This window comes from Lissotriton vulgaris, chromosome 7 (genome assembly GCF_964263255.1).
Source record: "Lissotriton vulgaris chromosome 7, aLisVul1.2, whole genome shotgun sequence".
Lineage (NCBI taxonomy): Eukaryota > Metazoa > Chordata > Amphibia > Caudata > Salamandridae > Lissotriton > Lissotriton vulgaris.
In genome coordinates this window covers 327,719,384-327,743,173 of record NC_141695.1, presented here as the reverse complement: position 1 = coordinate 327,743,173, position 23,790 = coordinate 327,719,384, and the positions used below count along the sequence as shown (strand labels likewise).

At 52.0% G+C, this 23,790-nt stretch overlaps 1 protein-coding gene across 1 annotated transcript in view; it reads left to right on the top strand.

Moving 5' to 3' along the window:
• The window catches only part of LOC147701492 (bifunctional polynucleotide phosphatase/kinase-like), a 101,206-nt gene that overhangs the window by 50,145 nt on the left and 27,271 nt on the right, over nucleotides 1–23,790 (top strand). The window contains exons 9-10 of the mRNA XM_086930184.1: nucleotides 2,569–2,617; nucleotides 23,617–23,687. Coding sequence (XP_086786310.1) covers nucleotides 2,569–2,617; nucleotides 23,617–23,687 — 120 coding nt within the window. The remainder of the gene's footprint in view (nucleotides 1–2,568; nucleotides 2,618–23,616; nucleotides 23,688–23,790) is intronic.

Here is a 23,790-nt window from a genome sequence, read left to right as displayed (position 1 = left end):
AATCCACTACAAACCCAAGACCCTCTAGAGAGTCAAAAGCCGAAAGCGCAGGGGCAGAGGTTCCCAGCCAGATAATAATACGCTCAGACAAGGACCAGGTACAACCGTAGCTCCCCGCCCCACCCCCATTGCTTCGGCACACCGCCCCAGCCCCAGCAGGGAAGTAAGCAGAGTGGTGGATAACCAGTCCCAATGTTCTGCGGGTAGCACCCCCCCAAACCCAGAAATACAGCAGTAAATGTCAGCAAGAACCCAACTCAGTAGCACTACTCCTGGCCCATCAACCGTGGTCCAGACAAGCAAAGAAAAGGCACATCGGGCTTGGTAGTGCAACACAATCACTCACGATGACTCAGCCAAACCTGGCTCTGGGGCGAAGGACAAATCACCCCTGACCATCCAGAGACGCAGCCTCCTCCTCGTCTGTACGTTGACCCCTCGGGCTATTGCGCTGTTCCTTGGCCCATTCCTTAAGCGATTTTTTCAGATCCGCAGGGTCGGTGAAAAAGTGCGAGTGCCCCTGTTTGTTGATCCGAAGTCTCGCCGGGTACAACATGGCATAGTCCAGCCCCATGTCTCTCATCTGCTTCTTATAGGGGGCGAAGCGCTTCCGTTCCTCTTGGACTCTCGCCGTGAAGTCAGGATAGAGGGAAATGTTCATGCCTTCAAACTGTAGTTCCCCTTTCTCCCTCGCCAGCCGTAGTGCCAAATCACGGTCCCTGTAATTCAAAAGTTTGGCAATGATCGGTCGCGGTGGGAGGCCAGGCTGCAGTTTGGGACCCAGAGTGCGATGGGCCCTCTCGACGATAAACATGGGGGAGAAGACGTCCTCCCCCAGCAGCGTGTGAAGCAACTTCTCAACGAACAGTTCCATCCTGCCAGTGTTGGTGGATTCCGCCACCCCTGTGATGCGGACGTTGGAGCGCCTTGAACGAGCCTCCAAGTCCTCCGTTTTGTCCTGTATGACCTGGAGCAGACGACCGAACTGCTTACGGTCCTTAGCCCACTCCGTCTGGGCCTCCTCCGCTTCCGTCAGCCTACGCTCCGCCATATCCAACCTCTCAGCATGCTTGTCCACTCTCTCCGACATCCGGTCCATTCTGAAGGATAAAGCGTCAATTTTTGTGCCAATCGCAGACATACTCTCCTGCAAGCCCTTTTCCATGGTACCGAGCATTTCGCGAATGTCCGCACAAAGCGAGCTATCAGCCGCCTGCGAAGAGGTCTCCGGAGGAGCCCCCTCCGCGCCCCTCGGCTTCCGTTGCTCGAACGTGAGCTTCGGCTGGTTTCTGTCGCCCTTTCCCATGGCGTTGCACACAGTGTGGAAGAGTCAGAGAGCAAACACCGGCACAATGCAGGGGGGGCGCCGGGGAAGCGAACTCCGTTAATCAGTCCGGTGCGTAGCAAAGATTGGAGGTTAAAATGGCGGCCGCGGGCCGCGTGTTACGAGCGAGGCCAGGGGGACGATCTCAACCCCCAGTCACTCACCACAGTGCAGGTCTCACCGCAGGTTGCCAAAAAGCGCCAGCACCCTCCAAAAACGTGTCCCGGCACCAGTGCCCTTCCAGCCCTCAAGCAGGCCGAAGTAGAAATGTCACCCGCCAGCCGGTGTCCGTAGGGCGCAATTTCCCGCCTCCGGGCTCCCGGGCCTCTCCGGAGTGCCCCAGGCCTCCGCTGCTAAGACACAGTTGAGGAGCTGCGCGACAGAGTCCAATGACCAAAGCACCAGTGCAAACCAGTCCAGGAGAACCACAGGATAGGAGGCAGTCCGGCAGCCTGGGACCTCACAGGGACTCCACGCCGCACGTAGCGTTACGTAGGTCGGGCAACTCCAAGGAGAGTCCGTGGATTGCGGCCTGGTCCGCCACGCCAAACTCCGCCGGTCCGTTGACCGATGCCACCACCGATTTCGATCCGGGAAGGTGCCCCCGCTAGCTCTGGGGATCGTAGAAGCGAAATCCGCCCCTGCTAGGGCCAGCAAGGCGTCAAAAGGATATCTTTGTCGAATATTAAAGGGGCTCAGGCGAGGAGCTCAGCTCTCGCACGTCTTTCATGGACGCCGGCAAGCTCCGCCCCCTACCCTCTGTCAACATTACACACTGTGTACCAACTTTGGCACGTGCTTCAGAGGCTGACGTTATTACGTTGTGATGGCATTCAATGTAATCTTTGTTGCTGCACAGCCTTTTTACTGAACAACAAGAGCTAAACTACTGGAAGTGGAAACTACCCTGAGCCAGTGACTCTCTAGTAGCCAATCTAAAGGTGCATAACTTTGTGTCTCGACCTAAAGTCTCATTAGTAGTTACTTGATGCTCCATAAGCCAGACCTAGACAGTTTTGTGGGTTGTTAGTGAATGGGGGAATTGTCTTTTTCCCATGTCTCCAAATATTGACATCCACCGCCTTACCATATCTCCCCGATCCTGATCCTTCTTGTCACTTTTAACACTGCCAACCATGGCATACTTTGAGCAAAACCTGTGTGATTGTTCGATTAAGACTTGGATGTGTGTGGGTGGAAGGCACTATTCAAGTTTTTTTAAATTGTTTTTCTCTTTTTCACAGGCTAATTCAGGAATTGAAGTGGACATGGAGGGAAGTGTGTACGTTGGAGGTAAGCAAACCCTGTTGGTTGAGAGCGTCCTAGTGGATGACCGGACACGGTCTAGCATGCTTTATCCGTTCTCTCACCTGCCTTCCACTTACACCCCACACCCGACCTGCACAAACCCCTCATTAGAATCGAAACTAAATAACCGCATCTTTTAATGACCATGTAGGTAATTGGCACACTCCATTCCTTCTCCATCTAAGCATGTTAACATTTTAAATATATCTTCATTTATTTTTGGCATATTTGGGTGGTGTTTTGAGTGCAGATACACCAATTATAAAGACTGTTGGTGTATTTGTCTGATACCATCAGTTTTTTCTGGATCCTCCTGTAAAGGGGGGGTGGATGTGAGTGCACCTCACCTAGCAGAAGGATGAGCATAGTATAGGGTCATACGTATAATGTGGCAACATCATTCGTCACTGAGTAGGCAGGGACAGACTCCGGCGCGAGAAATGAGGACAATAGCAGATGCACTAAAGGTTAGTTAAGAATTGTTGATTTTTGCTCCTCTTTTTTTCCCATGTGAACACTGATGAAGAAAAACGTGATTAGTTAAGATTACTGACAATGACGCGCTTTTTGTTGCTCCAGGGATATGATCCCAACTATCCTTTTAGAAGATCTTTCCGCTCGAATAAAAAAAAAATATATATATATATATATATATATATATATCTTTATTGAATTTCTTTGGTTGTGTCTGAAAAACAGACTCCAAGACACATGAAATCACAGCTGTAACAATCCCCCAAAAAAGGGCTCACCTACCCCGTTCAACCCATTAACACACATGTGGTACAGTGACAATCAGTACAGTTTCTCCCACCCCCCAATCTGCCTTTTCCGCTGGTCCAAACCACTGGACTGCAATCTCTGCCTCCACCTCAGGTTCACAAGTGTATTCAGCATGTTTTTCTACAGCTGCAAGTCGTTTTCCTTCTCGTTTTTTCAGAGTACACCAGCGCCCATAAAGAACCAAGGGGCATATTATAAAGAACGGCGTTAAAAATTATCTCCGGTTTAGCGGCAGAAAACTGCCGCTAAAGCAGCGATAATGGGCATGACAATATGCCCTTGAGACTTCCAATAGAAGTCCATGTTCTGGTGGGAACATGATCTTATATTGGAATTCTCCAGGGCATATTATCAAGCCTCTAATCGCAACTTTAGCAGCAGTTTTCCGCCGCTAAATCGGGGATAATTTTAACGCCGTCCTTGATAATATACCCCCAAGCTCCTAATCTGTCTGTACTATCTGTATTAAACAAAAGTCTTTTGGAAAGGCTGGTAGTCAACCAGACCAAAAACAGTGACGTTTGCTGGTTGTCTGTTCTGAGCTAATACTACTTTGTTTGACTGTGTCTAAGGAGTGCCCACACAGACTCTGCTTTCCTTCTTACTTCCTTTTTTCTTATCCTTCTCCATCTAAGCTCTCGATATCTCGAGCAAATTCTTACCAGCCTCAAACCTGCCCCTACACTCCTGCAACTCAGAAAGAAATTGAAGACCCCTCTCTTCAGTGAACACTGGCACTCTGTACTTTGGGAACTCCTGTGTAACCCGCCTCTTGTGGGTGTTCATGGCACATATCTTCAGGCTAACGGCCTCTGTTCAGCTCTTCGTTGCTCCCTAGTTGGGTTTGCACATTGCTGGCATAATGCATCGCTTGCTGTCTGTTTCCTGTCACTTTTTTCTGGCTTGCTCTCTGTTGCATTGCCTTTGTAGTTCCTTCTCAGTTTATGGCACTCACTTTTTGGTTTATGCTCTCTGGATTTTGTCTGAGCCAAGCTTCCTCTTCATTACTGTAGGAAAGGGCCTCTTTTGGACATTATTAGCCAGCACTTTGTACCTGAAAAATGATGTAGGTTTGACTGGAAGTGCACAGGGTCCCTGCCAACCAGGTCTCTTGTGCCAGATCTCCTTCCCTAAAGTGTACCTTATGTTTCCACAATTGGCACCCCTTTAGCTTACATATGAGTCCCTCGCAAAAGGTATCCCTGGTACCAAGAGGCTTGTGGTTAAAGAGGGCCCCTAAGGGCTGCAGCAATGAATTGTGACACCCTAACGGATCCCTCACCAAGCACGTGCTCACTGTCACTGCAGCATGCGTGTCTTGGTGCAGACAAATCTGAAGAGTCAACATGGCACACATTCCTGTGTGCCACGCTCATAGATACTGCATGAGATATAGATAAAGCACCCCTCTAACAGGCCTTAGCCCTAAGGCAAGGTGCACTATATCTCATGTGAGGGCATATCTGCATGAACAGAAATATCCTTGCCATATCCTAGTTGATTCATGGATCCCTGAAGTGACTAGGGAAGCCATAGTAAGTACATGGTCTGGACACTCATCATTACGAGTTCCCCAGCTTCTTGATGGCTTCACTGAAATATTAGATGTTTGGTAGAAAACATCTCACATAATAAACCTGCACTCATTCCAGTCTCAGATTTATTAAACATATGCACACAGAAGACCCCTTAGATGGCTCGCTGAAACCTACCAAACATTAGTGAGCCAGCCTTCTACTACCAAACCGTGTTCTGACCGCCATTGGGAAGAGTGCCTGCGCAATCTGAGGCCGCAAACAATCCTTTTCCTTGGTAGAGGTGCTCATACCTTCCCCATGTCAAAAAGCGCAATCCTTGGTGGGGAGCTTCAAAGGTCTTGCTTCCTTTGTAATGCGACCCCAGCCTCCCCTGTTAGAGGGAACAGGTCCCCCTTCCTGTCCTCACCCCCTTTTTTTGCGGGAAGACAGTTGGGAAAACATAGAAGGAATAGGAGGTGTACCACCCTCTGCCAACTCCACCCCTCAGGTGGTGGAGCTGAGGTGAAGCACACTTGTAAGTGCCAACCATCTTGCAGATGGTGGGACTACTCTAATCAGGATCAGGCATGTGCCCACCCCCCACATGGGTAGTAGATATGCCCATCCCCCACATGGAGTGAGCATGTAGAGGGTGTAGTCACCCTTTAGGTAAGTAGCCCATTGGCTACTACATTGTACTCCCTTTAAATGCCTCTAAATGCAGTATTTAGGTGTCTCAGATCAGGAGCTTGCCCTTAAACGACTAGCTAGGAGGGCACCTTTAGAAGCCCAACTCCTAGCTATAGAAAGAAAGAGAAAAGAGATGGGCCTAGGACCCATCTCTGGTGGCAGCACAATCATAACTAGGGAGAGTGTAGATTCTTTTGACCCTAAAATCCCCAAAGGGATTGTCTTAAAACTCTTTGAGGGTGATGATATCAACGTGTGGTTTATTGCTTTTGAGAGGGTCTTCCTTGGCAGACAGGTCCACAGGAAGCTGTGGAGTGCTATCCTGTGGGAAATGTTCTCAGAAAGTGCAGAGATAGACTCCTGCCACTCTATGAGAAAGATGCTGACTCCTATGACCTCATGAAGGGTATCCTAATTAAGGACTTTGTATTCCTCGCTGAGGCGTGTAGGATCAAATTCAGGTTTTTTTTAAACCTAGAGCCAGACCTGAAGGGATTTTGGAGGCTACTTAGTGAAGCCACTAGGAGGTTGGTTGACTTTGAAGGGCTTTATCATTTGATAATGAAGGAACATCATTTAAGTTTGTGTTACCAAGAAAACCTACATCAATTCCTGGTATACCTAGGTCCACTTTCTCCTCAAGAGTTGGGTAAGAAGGCTGACCACTGGTGACCAAGGCAACCACTGGTGGAGGGAGACTAGAAGAAAGAGGCTATAAAGCCTGAGGTGACTTTAGTAGGGGATGTGGACATAGCCACCTTATCCGTCTGGCCCACTACCATGCAAAAATACAGACAGCATCCTGTTACTAATGGGGTTATGGTGGAAGCCTTGAGAGACATTGTTGCCAGCATTACCATGGAGACTGAGCAACTGATGTTCTCAGAACAGTATCTCCCTGGAAGGAACTTACTAGTCACCAATGCTGACAATGTGACAAAATCTCATCCCATTTACATGGCAATGATTTGGAGTCCTCAACCTGGGTTGAGGCTGAACTGAGAATCAATGCAGAAATGATTGGAATTCGACACTGGGCGTGTGTAAAAGTCAAAGCGCAAAGCAGAGCCCATGGTGGTGAGGTGCTGGGGTCTGGAATAATGGCATAGCCCTCCAAGAGAAAAGGCAGGAAGACTGGGAGCCAGATCCCAATCAGACACCAGACCCTTCCCCTCTGGAGGGTTAAGAAGAGTCAGCCCCAGAAGGAACTGAGCCTCAAGAGCTGCAGCCTTACCACGCTGAGCTTTTGAGCCCAGGGGGACCCTCTAGGGAAGAGCTTTGCCAGGGGCAGAAAACCTGTCCCACTCTTGAAAGCTTATGACAGCAAACTGCTGCACAGGAAGGAGGTGATGACATTGGTTCCCACAGGACCTATTGGGAGGAGGGAATCCTTTACACTGAGGCTAGAGACCTCAAACCTGGTGCCTCTAGGAGCGTGGTAGTCCATCATGTGTTTAGGGAATTCCTTCGAACTTTGGTCATGATATCCCGGAGCTGGGCACCTTGGCCAGACCAAATCTGGAGTAGGCTAGTCAATCACTTCTACTGGACAGGGATGCACCAGAAGGTAAAGAAGTTGTGTAACTCTTGTCCCAGCTGTCAAGCCAATGGCAAGACAGGTGGGCACCCAAAGGCCCCCTTAATCCCATTTTCAGTGGTTGGGGTTCCATTTAAAAGGGTAGGGGATTGACATTGCTGGTCTCCTTGACTATCACACAGCATCAGGCAACAGATATATTTGGTGGTAGTGGAACATGCCACCAGGTATCCTGATGCTATTCCTCTTAGGAATACCACTGCCCTTGCAGTGACTAGGCCTTCATTGGTAGTTTTACCAGGTTGGGCTTTCATAAGGAGGGGGTGTCAGACAGATGTACAAACTTCATGTATAGCTACCTGAAACACATGTGGAAGGAGTGTGGAGTGACCCACAGGTTCTCTATCCCCTACTGCCCACAGTGTAATGGCCTTGTTGAAAGATTTAACAAGACCATGATAGGCATGTTTGGTGAACTCCCGAAAAATTCAAAATTAGATGGGATGTCTTGCTTCCAAGCCTGCTTTTTGCCTTCAGGCAAGTGCCACAGGAGGGAGTGGGGTCCTCCCCATTTGACATTCTGTTTGGTCATCCTGTCTGGGGACCACTGTGCCTTGTGAAGGAGGAATGGAAGAAACCTCTTGTTGAACCTAAGCAGGACATAGTAGACTATGTGCTTGGCCTTCGCTCCAGTATGGCTGAATATATGGAAAAAGCAAGTAAAAACCTTGAGGCCAGATTAGCGATTCATAAGCAATGGTATGATCAAAAGGCTTCTATGGTTGAGTTCGAGCTAGGGCAGAAGGTGTGGTTTTTGGAGCCAGTGGCTCCTAGCACTCACAAAGACAAGTGAAGTGGACCGTACCTATCCTAGAAAGAAAAGGAGATGTCACCTATCTGGTGGATCTTGGCTCCGACAGGAACCCCAAGAGGGCATCCATGTCAACCGCCTTAATTCCTACTATGACAGGGCAGATATAACCATGCTAATAGTTACAAATGAGGATCAGGAAGCCAAGAGGGAACCTCTCCCTGACCTCCTTTCCTACAAAGATGGGTCAGTTAAAGAAGTGGTCTTATCAGACGCCCTCACTTCCCACCAGCAGACTGGTTGCAGGCAAGTCCTAAATCAGTTTGCTGAGCTCTTCTATTTGGCCCCTGTGCAGGCTAGCTGATGTGCCCATGATTTGGATACTGGTGAAGGCCTACCTGTCAAGAATAAAAGGTACAAGAAGTCTGATCATATGAAGGAGAGCCTCAAAGCTGAAGTACGCATGATGCTGGAATTGGTAGTCATAGAGCCATCTGAGAACCCTTGGGCCAGCCCAGTTGTATTATTCCCAAAGCCCCATACCCAGGGTGGGAGGAAAGAAATTAGGCAATGCGTGGACTATAGGGGTCTCAATGATGTGAGCAAAACAGATTCACACCCAATTCCAAGGGCAAATGAGCTTATTGACAGGTTTGGAGCATCCAAGTATCTGAGTACCTTTGATCTCACATCAGGGTACTGGCAGATAGGTCTGACCCCCTTAGCAAAAGAGAGATCTGCATTTTTAACCCCAGATGGCCATTATCAGTTCACTGTGATGCCCTTTGGTTTGAAAAATACAACTGCCACTTCTCAAAGGTTGGTGAGCAAAGTCCTTGCTGGATTGATATCCTTTAGTGCAGCAGATCTAGATGATATTGCTCTCCTTAGCTCCAACTTTCAGAATCACCTGATCCCCCTTGGGAAATGCTAGAGGCTCTGAGAAGTGCGGGCCTCACTACCAAGGCAAGCAAGTGGCTGATAGGGCAGGTAAAGGTAAACTTGGGTGTTAGTGGAGGCCAAGTTCAACCTTTACAGTCCAAGATCCAGACCATTCTGGACTGGGTGGCTCCAGCTATCCAGACTCAAGTCTAGGCCTTCCTTGGCTTGACTAGGTATTATAGGAGGTTTGTGGGGGATTATGGCACCATTGTGGCACTCCTCACAGAAGTGACCTCCAAAAGAATGACCTCCAAAAGAATGCCCAAAAAGGTGAACTGGACAGTGAGCTGTCAAAAGGCTTTTGAAACTGTGAAGGAAGCAACATGTCTGCACCTGTTCTGAGAGCTCCAGATTATGCCAAGCAATTCATTCTGAAAACTGATGCCTCTCAACATGGGATAGGAGCGGTCCTATCTCAAATAAATGACCAAGGTCAAGACCAGCCAGTGACATTCATTAGAAGTAGGCTACTCCCCAGGAAACAGTGTTGGGGTGCCATTGAGAGGGCGGCCTTTGCTGTGGTTTGGTCCCTGAAGATGTTGAGGTCATACATGTTTGGCTTCCACTTCCTTGTTCAAACTCACCACAGGCCTCTCAGATGGCTAATGCAAATGAAAGGTGAAAATCCCAAACTGCTAAGGTGGTCCATATCCCTACAGGGAACGGACTTTGAAGTGAAACACAGACCTGGGACTGCCCATGTCAACACAGCTGGTATTTCCAGGTTCTTCCACTTAGATGATGAGTACTCACTAGGGGAAGGTTAGTTTCATCCTCTTATGTTTGGGGGAGGGGGGATTATGTAGGAAAGTGCCTCTTTTGGGCATGGTTAGTCCCCACTTTTTGGCTGGAAAAGAATGTAGTTTCGATTGGTAGTCCACAGGCTTGCTGCCAACCAGGGTCCCCTGTGCCAAATCTCCTTCCCTAAACTGTACCTTTTGTTTCCACAATTGACACCCATTTAGCTCACATATAAGTCCCTCGCAAAAGGTACCCCTGGTACCACGGGCCTTGCGGTTAAAGAGGGTCCTTAAGGACTGGAGCACAAATTGTGCCAGCATAAGGGACCCCTCACCAAGCACATGCGCACTGCAGCCTGCGTGTCTTGGTGCAGACAAAACTGAAGAGTTGACATGGCACACATTCCTGTGTGCCATGCCCATAGACACTGCATGAGATATAGGTAGGACACCCCTCTAACAGGCCTTAGCCCAAAGGCAGGGTGCATTATATCTCCTGTGAGGGCATATCTGCATGAGCAGATATTCCCTTGCATTATACTTGTCGATTCCGGGATATTGTAAGTGACCAGGGAAGCCATAGTAAGTACATGGGCTGGAAACTCATCATTACGAGTTCCCCAGCTCCATGATGGCTTCACTGAAATATGATATGGTACCAAACATCTCACCATAATAAACCTGCACTGATTCCAGTCTAAGAATTTATTAAAAAGTGCACACACAGGACCCAGTAGAGAGGTTGGTTCCCTGAAACCTACCAATCCTTAGTGTGGTCACAGTCTGGCTAGTGTCAGCCTGCTATCACCAGTGTTCTGACCTCATGGTGAACGTGCCTGCGCACTCTGAGGCCAAGAACAATGCCTTTCCTTGGTTGAGGTGTTCACACCTTCCCCTGGTCAGTAAGAGCCATCCGTTGCTGGGAGCTTCAAAGGCCTTGCCGACTTTGTAATGTGACCCCAGCCTCTTCTATTAGAGGAGGCAGACCCCCTTCCTGTCCTCACCTCCTTTTTGGCAGAAGGACAGGTGGGAAAACATATAAAGAATTGGAGGTGTGCCCCCCAGGTGCTGGAAGCGAGGTGAAGTACACTTTTCAGTGCCCACCATCTTTTAGATGGTGAGACTCCTCTATTCAGGATCAGGGATATGCCCATCCCCCGCATGGGGTGAGCAGTTAGAGGGCGTAGTTACCCTTAAGGTAAGTAGCCCATTGGCTACTATCTGGCACTGCCTTTAAATGCCTTTAAATGTCCCTAAAGGTAGCGTTTAGGTGGCCCCCCTGAGCCCTGAACTTAATTTCCTAATGACCTAAGAAGAGACCGGCACTACAGAGTCACACCAGCAGAGAGGACTGTATAGACCAACTAACTTGGCCCCAGCCCTAATTTCCTGTCTTCAGCCCTGGTCGATCCTGCACGAAAGGATGACTCTTCATGCAGCCCAGCGGCCTCCAAAACCCTGGGAGGACCGAACTGACTTCAACAAAGATCAAACCTACCTAGAAAACCGGACCTGTTCACCAAGCAACCATCTTCAAATTAAAGACCCTGTGACCTACAGAACCGCAAAGTCTGCCTCCGGTTCCATCTCTGCACCTGACGCCTCCGACCGGAGTCCAAGTGGTTCCACTTTTGGAGCAAGATTCCCCAGCGCTCCAGAGCCTGAGCCTACCGTAATCTGACCTCTCCTGGACTCTTCGACGTCACCTGCAGCCTGGGCACTGAGACCCTCCCCCAACCACGACCTACTCCGGTCAGCTTTTTCAACCCCTGAAGACTGGCCCCGCGAAGCCCCTGCTGCTCACCTGTAATCAGCCTCTGAGCGATTGCCTTAATCCCCATTGAGTATTGGGCACCTGCCCTCGAACTTCCACCCTGCACCCGGGTGCTCCTGTGCTGCTGGTGGTGTACTGTTGGTGCTGAACTGAACCTTGCCAAATGCTTATACTTACCTTCCGAAGGCTGGTCTTGTAAGTCAATGTTATCTCTATGTATGCTGAATGTTTTCTTCCTCCCGTAGGTTAACATTTCAAAGTCTGAAAATTGCAGTGTGTCCATTTGTTTATGGTTTAAATCTTTTATTGAGATTTCAAAGAAAACTATATACAGGGATCTCGATCGCACATTCAGGCAATGTAAGGCAAGCTCCAGTGTTAAACAGACATATATTTCTATTGCAGAGCGGAGCCAATCAGTGATATGGATCTCCTGTAACCCCCGGAAACACAGCAACCCCGCCCTCCCCCCTCCCGCTCCCCTTTGTCCACCAAACAAAAAAGCATCCTTCGTGTGATGAAAATAAAAAGCAAGTGAGATAGTCCTCAGTGCTTGGGTTTCAATTTGCACTTGGGCGCCTTTTGGTCTGGTATGGGTGTGCCAATCGGAGCAGACGCCAATACCTGGGGCAGCTCAATTCACAAAATTCTTTAGTGAGTAATGTCAAGAAGGGGTGCCACAACTCAGGGAATTCGTCACCCCGCCCTGCACCAGCGACAGCTTCTCCATGCCAAGCACCATCCATAACCTATGTAGCCAACCCGTGTGCGGGAGGGCCTGTGGTGTCCTCCAGTGTGCTAAGATGTTTTGTGTGGCTGCCCCTAGCGCTATTGCAATGAGACGACCTCTCCGGGACTTCAGGGGGTACATTAGGGTATTGGGTATAAGATCTTGGAGAAGCATGCGCATATTGTGCTCTCCAACTTTCTAGAATCCCACAATTTGCTGCATTGCACCCAATCCGGCTTCCGTACCAACTTAAGCACCGAAACTGCGCTTTTGGAAGTGTCGGAGGCTATCAAGGAGGTACTGGATTCAGGAGGCAAAGCTATGCTTGTGATGCTTGATCTGTCGGCGGCTTTTGACACCGTCCCCCATGAGGGTCTCCTCGCCAGACTTCATGAGATCGGTCTGAGGGGGACTGTGCTCAGCTGGTTTAGATCTTTTTTGGCTGGCCGCCGACAAATGGTCTGGGCCTCTCCTTGCTCTGCCGTGATGCCGCCATTGGGAGTCGGAGTCCCGCAGGGCTCAGTGTTGAGTCCGACTCTTTTTAACATCTTCATGACCCCTCTGGCGGCACTGGCGGAGTCGTTTGGGGCCCAGATCGTATCCTATGCCGATGATACCCAGCTCCTCTTTACGTGTGGGAAAGGAGCAGATTTTGACGGAGAGAGTATCCGCGGGTGCCTTGGGGCTGTTTTTAACTGGTTCCAGCTTAACAGCCTCAAGTGCAACTCAGATAAATCTGAGGTACTCTTCTTCGGCTGCCGGTCGGACGCAGATTGGCAGGAATGGTTGCCTGTCAACATGTTTCCTCCAGCTGGCTCTTCCCAGCTAGCCAAGAATCTGGGGATCAAGATCGATAATGGCCTGACGTTGAGATCACAGATCCTGGGTCTAATGGGTACATGCTTTGGCCTCCTCAGGATGCTCCGCAAGTTTCTTCCTCTGCTCCCGGAAGATCATAGGAAGACCACGGTGCAGGCCTTAATTGGCTCGAGACTGGACTATTCCAATGTCCTTTTTCTCGGCCTGCCGGAGTATCTCTTGCAACGGCTGCAGGTGGTCCAGAACTCAGCTGCACGGGCCATTTTTGGCCTTTACGGGCGAGCTAGAACCTCTGGCCTCCTGCAGTCACTTCATTGGCTGCCTATCCGCAGGGCTCTTCACGCTTCTGGAGCGAAATATCTCCAAAAGAGGCTAGCCTTCTACCATCCTGCCTGATCCCTGAGATCTGAGGCTCTGTTCCTTGCCGTGGTTCAGCGAGTAAAAAGGGCACACATTGGGAGCCGGTCTTTCAGGCTGTTGGCGCCACAGCTCTGGAACACTCTGCCCGTGGCACTGCGGAGTACCTCCAATCTGTTGGCTTTCAGGAAGGGCTTTAAAACTTGGCTTTTTACTCTTTAGATACGTTCTTCTCTTTTCCTTGTTGTGTTTTCTGCTACAGGTTTACAATAAAGCGCCGGGACACTCCTTGGAGTAGCCGTGCGCTATAAAAGATTCATATAACATAACATAACATATTGGGCAGTCCCAGCAAGATGTAAGCGGGGAATCGGGGGAGTTGTGTATCCAGGTGGTCATCTATATCATCTATGATCGTGCCCCAGTACCCCTGTAGGCGGTCACAACTCCAGAGCAGATGTTCCAATGTGCCTAGTTCCCCACACCCCCTCCAGTATCGGTCGCTAATGCGTGGGTCAAATTGGTGGAGGCGTTCCGGTGTGTGATACCAGTAGGTGGCCACTTTAGTCAGGGTTTCGGTCAGTCCAGCGTGGTATGCGGAATGGCGTGCTCTATGGTAGATGCCACTCCATTCTTTGTGTGTGAGAGACCTTCCTAGCTCCCGCTCCCATCGGCACCTGCCAGCCTTATGCGTGTAAATGTTCGTGAGGAGGAGGTGTTGGTATAAATCGGAGATTAGCAGCTTCTCGGATGTGTGGGTGACTAACCACTTCTCATAGCGGGTGAGGTGTCGTTGTGCCCCGGGCCTAACCTCAGGGTGAAGCGCCCAGTGACGAACCTGTAGGTATGTCAGCCGGTCTTCCTCTGTGAGGCTGTAGTCCTCCTTTACTTGTTGGAAGGAAAGCACTCCATTTAAATTAAAAAGGTGGCCTAGGAATTTGCAAGGGGAGTGTCACCAGGCAGTGAATGCTTTCGAATTGAGACCCGCAGTAAAGTCAGGGTTGGCGAGTATTGGTGTCATGGGGGAGCGGAAGGAAGTCAAGTCGTATTTGATGGCGACCCGATCCCACACCTCCATGACCGTGCCCGTAATCTGAGATGCATATAGGTTCGGCGGCCGGTGTCGTCTAGGGAGAAAGGGCACCCCCTGTAGCGGCACACCCGCCACAGCTTGGTCTTGAAAGAGCCAATGCTTGTCCGATTCCAATTGATGCCATTCCACCAGGCTCCGAAGCTGCGCCGCGTAAAAATAAAGTTGGAGATCAGGTACCCCCACTCCGCCTTTGCTCGGCGGAAGGACCGCAATATCATGTTTGAAGCGCTGTCGACGGCCCTGCCAAATAAAGTGTGCCAGTTCAGACTGCGTTTGTTGTATCCAGTTCTTCGGTGGCCGTAAGGGAAAGGTCTGAAACAGATATAGAATCTCCGGTAAAAGGGTCATTTTGCTGGCGGCTATCCTACCCAGCCAGGAGAAGGAATGGCGTTTCCATCTCCGAAGTTCCCCTCGGAGTTGTGTGCGCAGCCTGGCATAGTTTGCCTCGACGGTGGCTGGGAGGGTAGGGCCCAATAGGATTGCCAGGTAGGGGACTGTGGTTTCTGACCACTGTATGTCATGTTGCCCCTGAACCACGGCCAACGTCTCCGGTGCGAGAGAAACATTAAGGGCTATTGATTTATCTGAGTTAACCTTGAACCCAGATGCGAGTGCAAAGCTGTGCAGCTCGATAGATAGCGCGCGTAGGGACTGGATTGGGTCGGTAAGGGAGAGCAGGACGTCATCAGCATAGAGGCTAATTTTGTGGATATCCCCTCCGAACGGTATGCCTTTGATGAGGGAGTGTTGCCGAATTATCTGCGCCAGCGGTTCCATATAAAGGGCGAACAGGATAGGGGAGAGCGGGCAGCCCTGTCTAGTCCCTCTGCTGATCGAGAAGCGGGAGGAGGTGTGTCCATTGACTCGCACCGTAGCGTTAGGCTGCCTGTAGCAGTTTAGTATGCGAGTACGGAGTACCTCTCCGAAGCCAAAAAAGTGTAGGACTTGTTCTAGGTAGGGCCAATGCACCCTGGCAAAGGCCTTTGCGGCGTCAATGGTGAGGAGCATGCAGCCCGGCCTCGTACAGGACCCAGCCTCAATGAGATGGAGAACTCTTTTGGTGTTGTCACTGGTCTGCCTCTGAGGTATAAAACCTGCCTGGTCCGGCTCCACTAGCTGTTGCATGTATGGCGCCAAGCGACTCGCTATGATTCCCGAATACAGTTTGAAGTCGATGTTCAGAGGTGAAATCGGCCGATATGAGCCACAGCGGGTCACGTCTCTGCCAGGCTTCGGTATGACCGAGATCGCGGCTTCCAGGAGTTCTGTGGGGATCGCGCCGGGCTCTGCAGAGGAGTTAAAAAGGTCTCGAAGAATAGGGGCCACTTGGTGACAGAATGTTTTGTAAAAGATTGCGGGGTACCCATCCGGGCCGGGTGACCTCCCGAGTTTTAGGCGCGAGATCGCAGACACAACCTCCTCCAGACCTATGGGCCTGTCCAGAAAGTCTGCCTGAGCCGGGGTCAGAGATGGAAGACGTGCACCTTGTAGGTAAATCTGGCCCGCTTGTAGGTCCAGAGTGTTGCCTGCGTAGAGAGACTGGTAAAATGCCCCAAAGGTTTCTGTTATGGTAGCATCGTCTGAGACTAGATCGCCTCCGTCTGTTCTTATGGCCTGTACTCCCTGCCGTTGTCGCTGTTCCCGCAATTTGGTCGCTAGTAGCCGCCCGCACCGGTCCCCTCCTGCATAGTAAGCCCGCTTAAGGCGAAATGCTGCATATTCTGCAGCGTCTTGATCTAAGGCGGCTAACATCTTTCTCTCGGTGCAGAGCTGACGCCATGCCCGAGCTGCTCCGGTGCGTTGGTGCATTTGCTCTAGTTCTGCTACACGTTGCGCTAATTCGGCTCTCTTCTGTGCCCACTCTCTATTGTTGGCTGTGGCAATCAATATGAATTCCCCTCGCAGGACCGCCTTAAGGGCAGCCCACTGAGTGGCCCGTGTGGTGTCGATGTTGTTGTTGTGGGTCAAGAATTGTGTAATGGTGGCTTTGATCCGTTCTACCGTCGTAGGGGTGTGAAGTAGGGTGTCTCTGAGGCGCCAGTGTCGCTGTGGGTTCGGGGTGGCTGGCAAGAGAAACACGGCTACCACCGGTGAGTGGTCCGACAGTGAGGTTGGCTGAATTTATACCTCATGTGTGCGTTGTACCAGTGAAGAAGTGCAGAGGAAATAGTCAAGCCTAGCATAGGATTTATGGGCCCCAGAGTGGTAGGTGTAAGCTGTACTACCTGGGTGAAGGTGTCTCCACAGGTCTGTGAGGCCTAGGTCTCGGAGATGGGTGTGTCCCGCCCTGGAGAGAGCCCCCACCTGGCCCGTTCTCTGGCAAGAGCGATCCGCTACGTTGTGGAAAACCAGGTTAAGGTCGCCCCCCAGCACCAGGTGTCATTCCGTATTGGCCGTGGCTGCCGCCAGCGCTGTCTGGAGAAAGGTTTCTTGACTATCGTTGGGTGCATATATCGCGCCCAATAGTATAGTGAGTCCCGCCACCAGGAAGCGATAGACCAACAGCCTCCCTCTTATCTCCGCCTCCCGTTGGAGAACCTTGCCCTTAAAAGATTTGGATACCAATATTGCAACTCCTGCCTTTTTGGGGGGGAAGAGGAGAAAAGCTGCGTGGGGAAGGCAGGTGTCTTAAGGTGGTGTTGGTCTTTGGGTAGCGGGTGGGTCTCCTGGAGGAGACCGATATCAGCGGAAGAGTGCTCTAAGAGGGATAGGACAGCTCAGCGCTTTATAGGGTTGTTGAGCCCCCTTACATTAAGGGTAAGTACCTTGAGTTTGGAATATGTCATTGGTGGGCATAGTGGCTCCTGACCTCTGAGGAAAGGGCCAAAAATAAAGATATAAAAGAGTGTGGACAAAGGAGAGACCCTCCCCCCAAAACAACCACCTCAACAAAACCCAACATCTCCCGGCCCCTGAACCCCCCACCCCCTTTACTGCTCCCACCGTTCCACCCCCCTCCCTTCGAGTTCTCTGCCTTCACCCCCCTCCCCGCCATCCCCCTCCCTGCCCCCAACTGTAGACCCCCAACTGTAGACCATTGTCCCAGAACAGTCACGAAATGTTCAGACCTGCCTTGAAACTGCATGAGCTCTTTCTGGCGGGCCTCCCGCAGGATTCTTTCTTTCAAAGGAAAGTCAGGTAGGAAGGCCAAAATGTCAAGTGGGAGGGCCAGTGCCCGGCGTATGAGACCCACCCGGTGCGCCCTGTCAATGCGGATCTCCAGTTCCTCGGACTCCCCCAAAACTTCACGGAACAGCCTCTGTAGGAAGACAGCCATGTTGTTGCCTTCCATTTTGGATGGGACTCCTCGAACACGTATGTTCTACTTCTTCGCTCCTGGTTTGGTCAGTTTCCTCTACCGCCGCCACTCGCTCCCCCAGGCCATCCACCTCTCACCATAGTTCCCTGTGATCCCCGGCCTTGTCTTGCTTGAGCGTCTGAAAGTCTTCTCTCAGGGAGTTAAATAGGGACTCCAGAAAGGTTTTAGTAATGGGGAACTCACCATCGTCTTGTCCCAGACCTCCACGTCTCTTGGTGGTGTCTGCCTCCGCAGGGGGGGCGGGGGGGCGGGGGCGGCCCACAGTGCTCGCAGTGGCTGTCGGGGTCACCGCCGCCCCCGCGTCCCGGTGTTGACCGCGGGCCGGCACAGGCCTCAAACCACAGAGTTCGATTTCCACAGTCGCCTGGACCTGGGCTTGGTGCACTGCCGATCCGCAGCCCGAACTCCCCCTGAATCTTATCTGGGCGGGCGTGGGCATCCGGGGGCGGTCGCGCCACCACAGGTGTCTCCGGTGGCCGCTCTGATTGTGTGCCAGTCCCTCAGAGCCTCCGTGGGGGACCCCCACTCTGGCTCGCGGTAGGCCCCACAACCAGGGCCTCCATTTTCGCGCCGGCCGTCTGGGGGCCCCGGCAGGCGCAGGCCGCTCCTCGCGGCACCTTCCGACCCCACTACCTTCAGGGTTGTGCTTCGCCGCTCGGGTCTCGGGTGCCGCCGCCGCTGCCTCCCTCTGGTATGCGCTAGGCTCCGGGGTCCTCCCGCAGCTGCGGTGGGAATCTCTCTCTGCCCAGGTCTGGCCACCAGTGCGCTGGGCCCACCGGGTCCCTCCACCCCTGCGGGACAATCCCCGCTGCCTCCGTCTCCGCTCGCCGCCGCCGATGTTACGGCTCACCGCCTCTGTGTTTGCCACCGGATCTCAATTGGCAATCCTCTGGGAGTTTCTGGCGGCTGCTGCGCGGGGTCGGCTTCACTCGTCCTTGTCTGCCATTTTCTCCTGTCGGTCGGCTTGTTGCCGCTGTGTGAGGGAGGCGTCCCAGGGCCAACGCATCCGCTGCTTCGCTGTAAAGGGGGTCTGGCAGTCACCTCGATAGCTGGAAAAGGCAGGTACCTGCAATTTTAGGGGGTACATGCGATTTGTGGACTACTTAGGGGACCTGCGTCTGATCAGGTCCCCATCTTGGCCACGCCCCGTGTCCATTTGTTTAAAGTGAAAAGTATTTCTATTGCAAAAACATATTTACCCATGACGAAATTCTGTTGTTCTACTAAAAAAATATATATATATAATATCTTTAAATTGGTCTGGGATTTATTCATTGAGTGGGTGTCTCATTTATTGCCACTGAGTGTACAACAAATGCTTAAGACTATCCTCTGATAAGCTTAACTGCTCGCCCACACTACCACAAAAGAGAGCATTAGTATTATCTGCCACTCCATTCTTTGTGTGTGAGAGACCTTCCTAGCTCCCGCTCCCATCGGCACCTGCCAGCCTTATGCGTGTAAATGTTCGTGAGGAGGAGGTGTTGGTATAAATCGGAGATTAGCTGCTTCTCGGATGTGCGGGTGACTAACCACTTCTCATAGCGGGTGAGGTGTTGTTGTGCCCCGGGCCTAACCTCAGGGTGAAGCGCCCAGTGACGAACCTGTAGGTATGTCAGCCGGTCTTCCTCTGTGAGGCTGTAGTCCTCCTTTACTTGTTGGAAGGAAAGCACTCCATTTAAATTAAAAAGGTGGCCTAGGAATTTGCAAGGGGAGTGTCACCAGGCAGTGAATGCTTTCGAATTGAGACCCGCAGTAAAGTCAGGGTTGGCAAGTATTGGTGTCATGGGGGAGCGGAAGGAAGTCAAGTCGTATTTGATGGCGACCCGATCCCACACCTCCATGACCGTGCCCGTAATCTGAGATGCATATAGGTTCGCGGCCGGTGTCGTCTAGGGAGAAAGGGCACCCCCTGTAGCGGCACACCCGCCACAGCTTGGTCTTGAAAGAGCCAATGCTTGTCCGATTCCAATTGATGCCATTCCACCAGGCTCCGAAGCTGCGCCGCGTAAAAATAAAGTTGGAGATCAGGTACCCCCACTCCGCCTTTGCTCGGCGGAAGGACCGCAATATCATGTTTGAAGCGCTGTCGACGGCCCTGCCAAATAAAGTGTGCCAGTTCAGACTGCGTTTGTTGTATCCAGTTCTTCGGTGGCCGTAAGGGAAAGGTCTGAAACAGATATAGAATCTCCGGTAAAAGGGTCATTTTGCTGGCGGCTATCCTACCCAGCCAGGAGAAGGAATGGCGTTTCCATCTCCGAAGTTCCCCTCGGAGTTGTGTGCGCAGCCTGGCATAGTTTGCCTCGACGGTGGCTGGGAGGGTAGGGCCCAATAGGATTGCCAGGTAGGGGACTGTGGTATCTGACCACTGTATGTCATGTTCCCCCTGAACCACGGCCAACGTCTCCGGTGCGAGAGAAACATTAAGGGCTATTGATTTATCTGAGTTAACCTTGAACCCAGATGCGAGTGCAAAGCTGTGCAGCTCGATAGATAGCGCGCGTAGGGACTGGATTGGGTCGGTGAGGGAGAGCAGGACGTCATCAGCGTAGAGGCTAATTTTGTGGATATCCCCTCCGAACGGTATGCCTTTGATGAGGGAGTATGATGCTGCATAGTAAGCCCGCTTAAGGCGAAATGCTGCATATTCTGCAGCGTCTTGATCTAAGGCGGCTAACATCTTTCTCTCGGTGCAGAGCTGACGCCATGCCCGAGCTGCTCCGGTGCGTTGGTGCATTTGCTCTAGTTCTGCTACACGTTGCGCTAATTCGGCTCTCTTCTGTGCCCACTCTCTATTGTTGGCTGTGGCAATCAATATGAATTCCCCTCGCAGGACCGCCTTAAGGGCAGCCCACTGAGTGGCCCGTGTGGTGTCGATGTTGTTGTTGTGGGTCAAGAATTGTGTAATGGTGGCTTTGATCCGTTCTACCGTCGTAGGGGTGTGAAGTAGGGTGTCTCTGAGGCGCCAGTGTCGCTGTGGGTTCGGGGTGGCTGGCAAGAGAAACACGGCTACCACCGGTGAGTGGTCCGACAGTGAGGTTGGCTGAATTTATACCTCATGTGTGCGTTGTACCAGTGAAGAAGTGCAGAGGAAATAGTCAAGCCTAGCATAGGATTTATGGGCCCCAGAGTGGTAGGTGTAAGCTGTACTACCTGGGTGAAGGTGTCTCCACAGGTCTGTGAGGCCTAGGTCTCGGAGATGGGTGTGTCCCGCCCTGGAGAGAGCCCCCACCTGGCCCGTTCTCTGGCAAGAGCGATCCGCTACGTTGTGGAAAACCAGGTTAAGGTCGCCCCCCAGCACCAGGTGTCATTCCGTATTGGCCGTGGCTGCCGCCAGCGCTGTCTGGAGAAAGGTTTCTTGACTATCGTTGGGTGCATATATCGCGCCCAATAGTATAGTGAGTCCCGCCACCAGGAAGCGATAGACCAACAGCCTCCCTCTTATCTCCGCCTCCCGTTGGAGAACCTTGCCCTTAAAAGATTTGGATACCAATATTGCAACTCCTGCCTTTTTGGGGGGGAAGAGGAGAAAAGCTGCGTGGGGAAGGCAGGTGTCTTAAGGTGGTGTTGGTCTTTGGGTAGCGGGTGGGTCTCCTGGAGGAGACCAATATCGGCGGAAGAGTGCTCTGAGAGGGATAGGACAGCTCAGCGCTTTATAGGGTTGTTGAGCCCCCTTACATTAAGGGTAAGTACCTTGAGTTTGGAATATGTCATTGGTGGGCATAGTGGCTCCTGACCTCTGAGGAAAGGGCCAAAAATAAAGATATAAAAGAGTGTGGACAAAGGAGAGACCCTCCCCCCAAAACAACCACCTCAACAAAACCCAACATCTCCCGGCCCCTGAACCCCCCACCCCCTTTACTGCTCCCACCCTTCCACCCCCCTCCCTTCGAGTTCTCTGCCTTCACCCCCCTCCCCGCCATCCCCCTCCCTGCCCCCAACTGTAGACCCCCAACTGTAGACCATTGTCCCAGAACAGTCACGAAATGTTCAGACCTGCCTTGAAACTGCATGAGCTCTTTCTGGCGGGCCTCCCGCAGGATTCTTTCTTTCAAAGGAAAGTCAGGTAGGAAGGCCAAAATGTCAAGTGGGAGGGCCAGTGCCCGGCGTATGAGACCCACCCGGTGCGCCCTGTCAATGCGGATCTCCAGTTCCTCGGACTCCCCCAAAACTTCACGGAACAGCCTCTGTAGGAAGACGGCCATGTTGTTGCCTTCCATTTTGGATGGGACTCCTCGAACACGTATGTTCTACTTCTTCGCTCCTGGTTTGGTCAGTTTCCTCTACCGCCGCCACTCGCTCCCCCAGGCCATCCACCTCTCACCATAGTTCCCTGTGATCCCCGGCCTTGTCTTGCTTGAGCGTCTGAAAGTCTTCTCTCAGGGAGTTAAATAGGGACTCCAGAAAGGTTTTAGTAATGGGGAACTCACCATCGTCTTGTCCCAGACCTCCACGTCTCTTGGTGGTGTCTGCCTCCGCAGAGGGGGCGGGGGCGGCCCACAGTGCTCGCAATGGCTGTCGGGGTCACCGCCGCCCCCGCGTCCCGGTGTTGACCGCGGGCCGGCACAGGCCTCAAACCACAGAGTTCGATTTCCACAGTCGCCTGGACCTGGGCTTGGTGCACTGCCGATCCGCAGCCCGAACTCCCCCTGAATCTTATCTGGGCGGGCGTGGGCAGCCGGGAGCGGTTGCGCCACCACAGGTGTCTCCGGTGGCCGCTCTGATTGTGTGCCAGTCCCTCAGAGCCTCCGTGGGGGACCCCCACTCTGGCTCGCGGTAGGCCCCACAACCAGGGCCTCCATTTTCGCGCCGGCCGTCTGGGGGCCCCGGCAGGCGCAGGCCGCTCCTCGCGGCACCTTCCGACCCCACTAACTTCAGGGTTGTGCTTCGCCGCTCGGGTCTCGGGTGCCGCCGCCGCTGCCTCCCTCTGGTATGCGCTAGGCTCCGGGGTCCTCCCGCGGCTGCGGTGGGAATCTCTCTCTGCCCAGGTCTGGCCACAAGTGCGCTGGGCCCACCGGGTCCCTCCACCCCTGCGGGACAATCCCCGCTGCCTCCGTCTCCGCTCGCCGCCGCCGATGTTACGGCTCACCGCCTCTGTGTTTGCCACCGGATCTCAATTGGCAATCCTCTGGGAGTTTCTGGCGGCTGCTGCGCGGGGTCGGCTTCACTCGTCCTTGTCTGCCATTTTCTCCTGTCGGTCGGCTTGTTGCCGCTGTGTGAGGGAGGCGTCCCAGGGCCAACGCATCCGCTGCTTCGCTGTAAAGGGGGTCTGGCAGTCACCTCGATAGCTGGAAAAGGCAGGTACCTGCAATTTTAGGGGGTACATGCGATTTGTGGACTACTTAGGGGACCTGCGTCTGATCAGGTCCCCATCTTGGCCACGCCCCGTGTCCATTTGTTTAAAGTGAAAAGTATTTCTATTGCAAAAACATATTTACCCATGACGAAATTCTGTTGTTCTACTAAAAAAAAATATATATATAATATCTTTAAATTGGTCTGGGATTTATTCATTGAGTGGGTGTCTCATTTATTGCCACTGAGTGTACAACAAATGCTTAAGACTATCCTCTGATAAGCTTAACTGCTCGCCCACACTACCACAAAAGAGAGCATTAGTATTATCTGCTTTAGCCTCAGCAAAACCTCTGGTGATCCACTGGACTCTGCACACTAAACCTCATGGTGGTATAGTACATAGAGAGCCAGCTTCCTACAGTTATGTTCACTCCTATTTGTGATCACAGATGTTTGCTCTCATGCTTTATGCCTTTCACTTTGTGGTTCCAGCTCTTGCTCATTATCTCACTTTTCCTGCTCTCACACTTATTTTCATTGGCGATGTCTCATTTTCTCCATTTCTGCTTTCCAGATGCCGCTGGCCGCCCAGCCAACTGGGCCCCCGACCGGAAGAAAAAGGATTTCTCCTGCAGTGATCGACTGGTAAGAGCCAATCGAGCAGTGTGAGGAAACCGCACCTTGCACACGTGGAGATTTTCAGAAGCTTGTGAAAGCTCATGGATAGTCAGCGTTTATTAAGATTGGT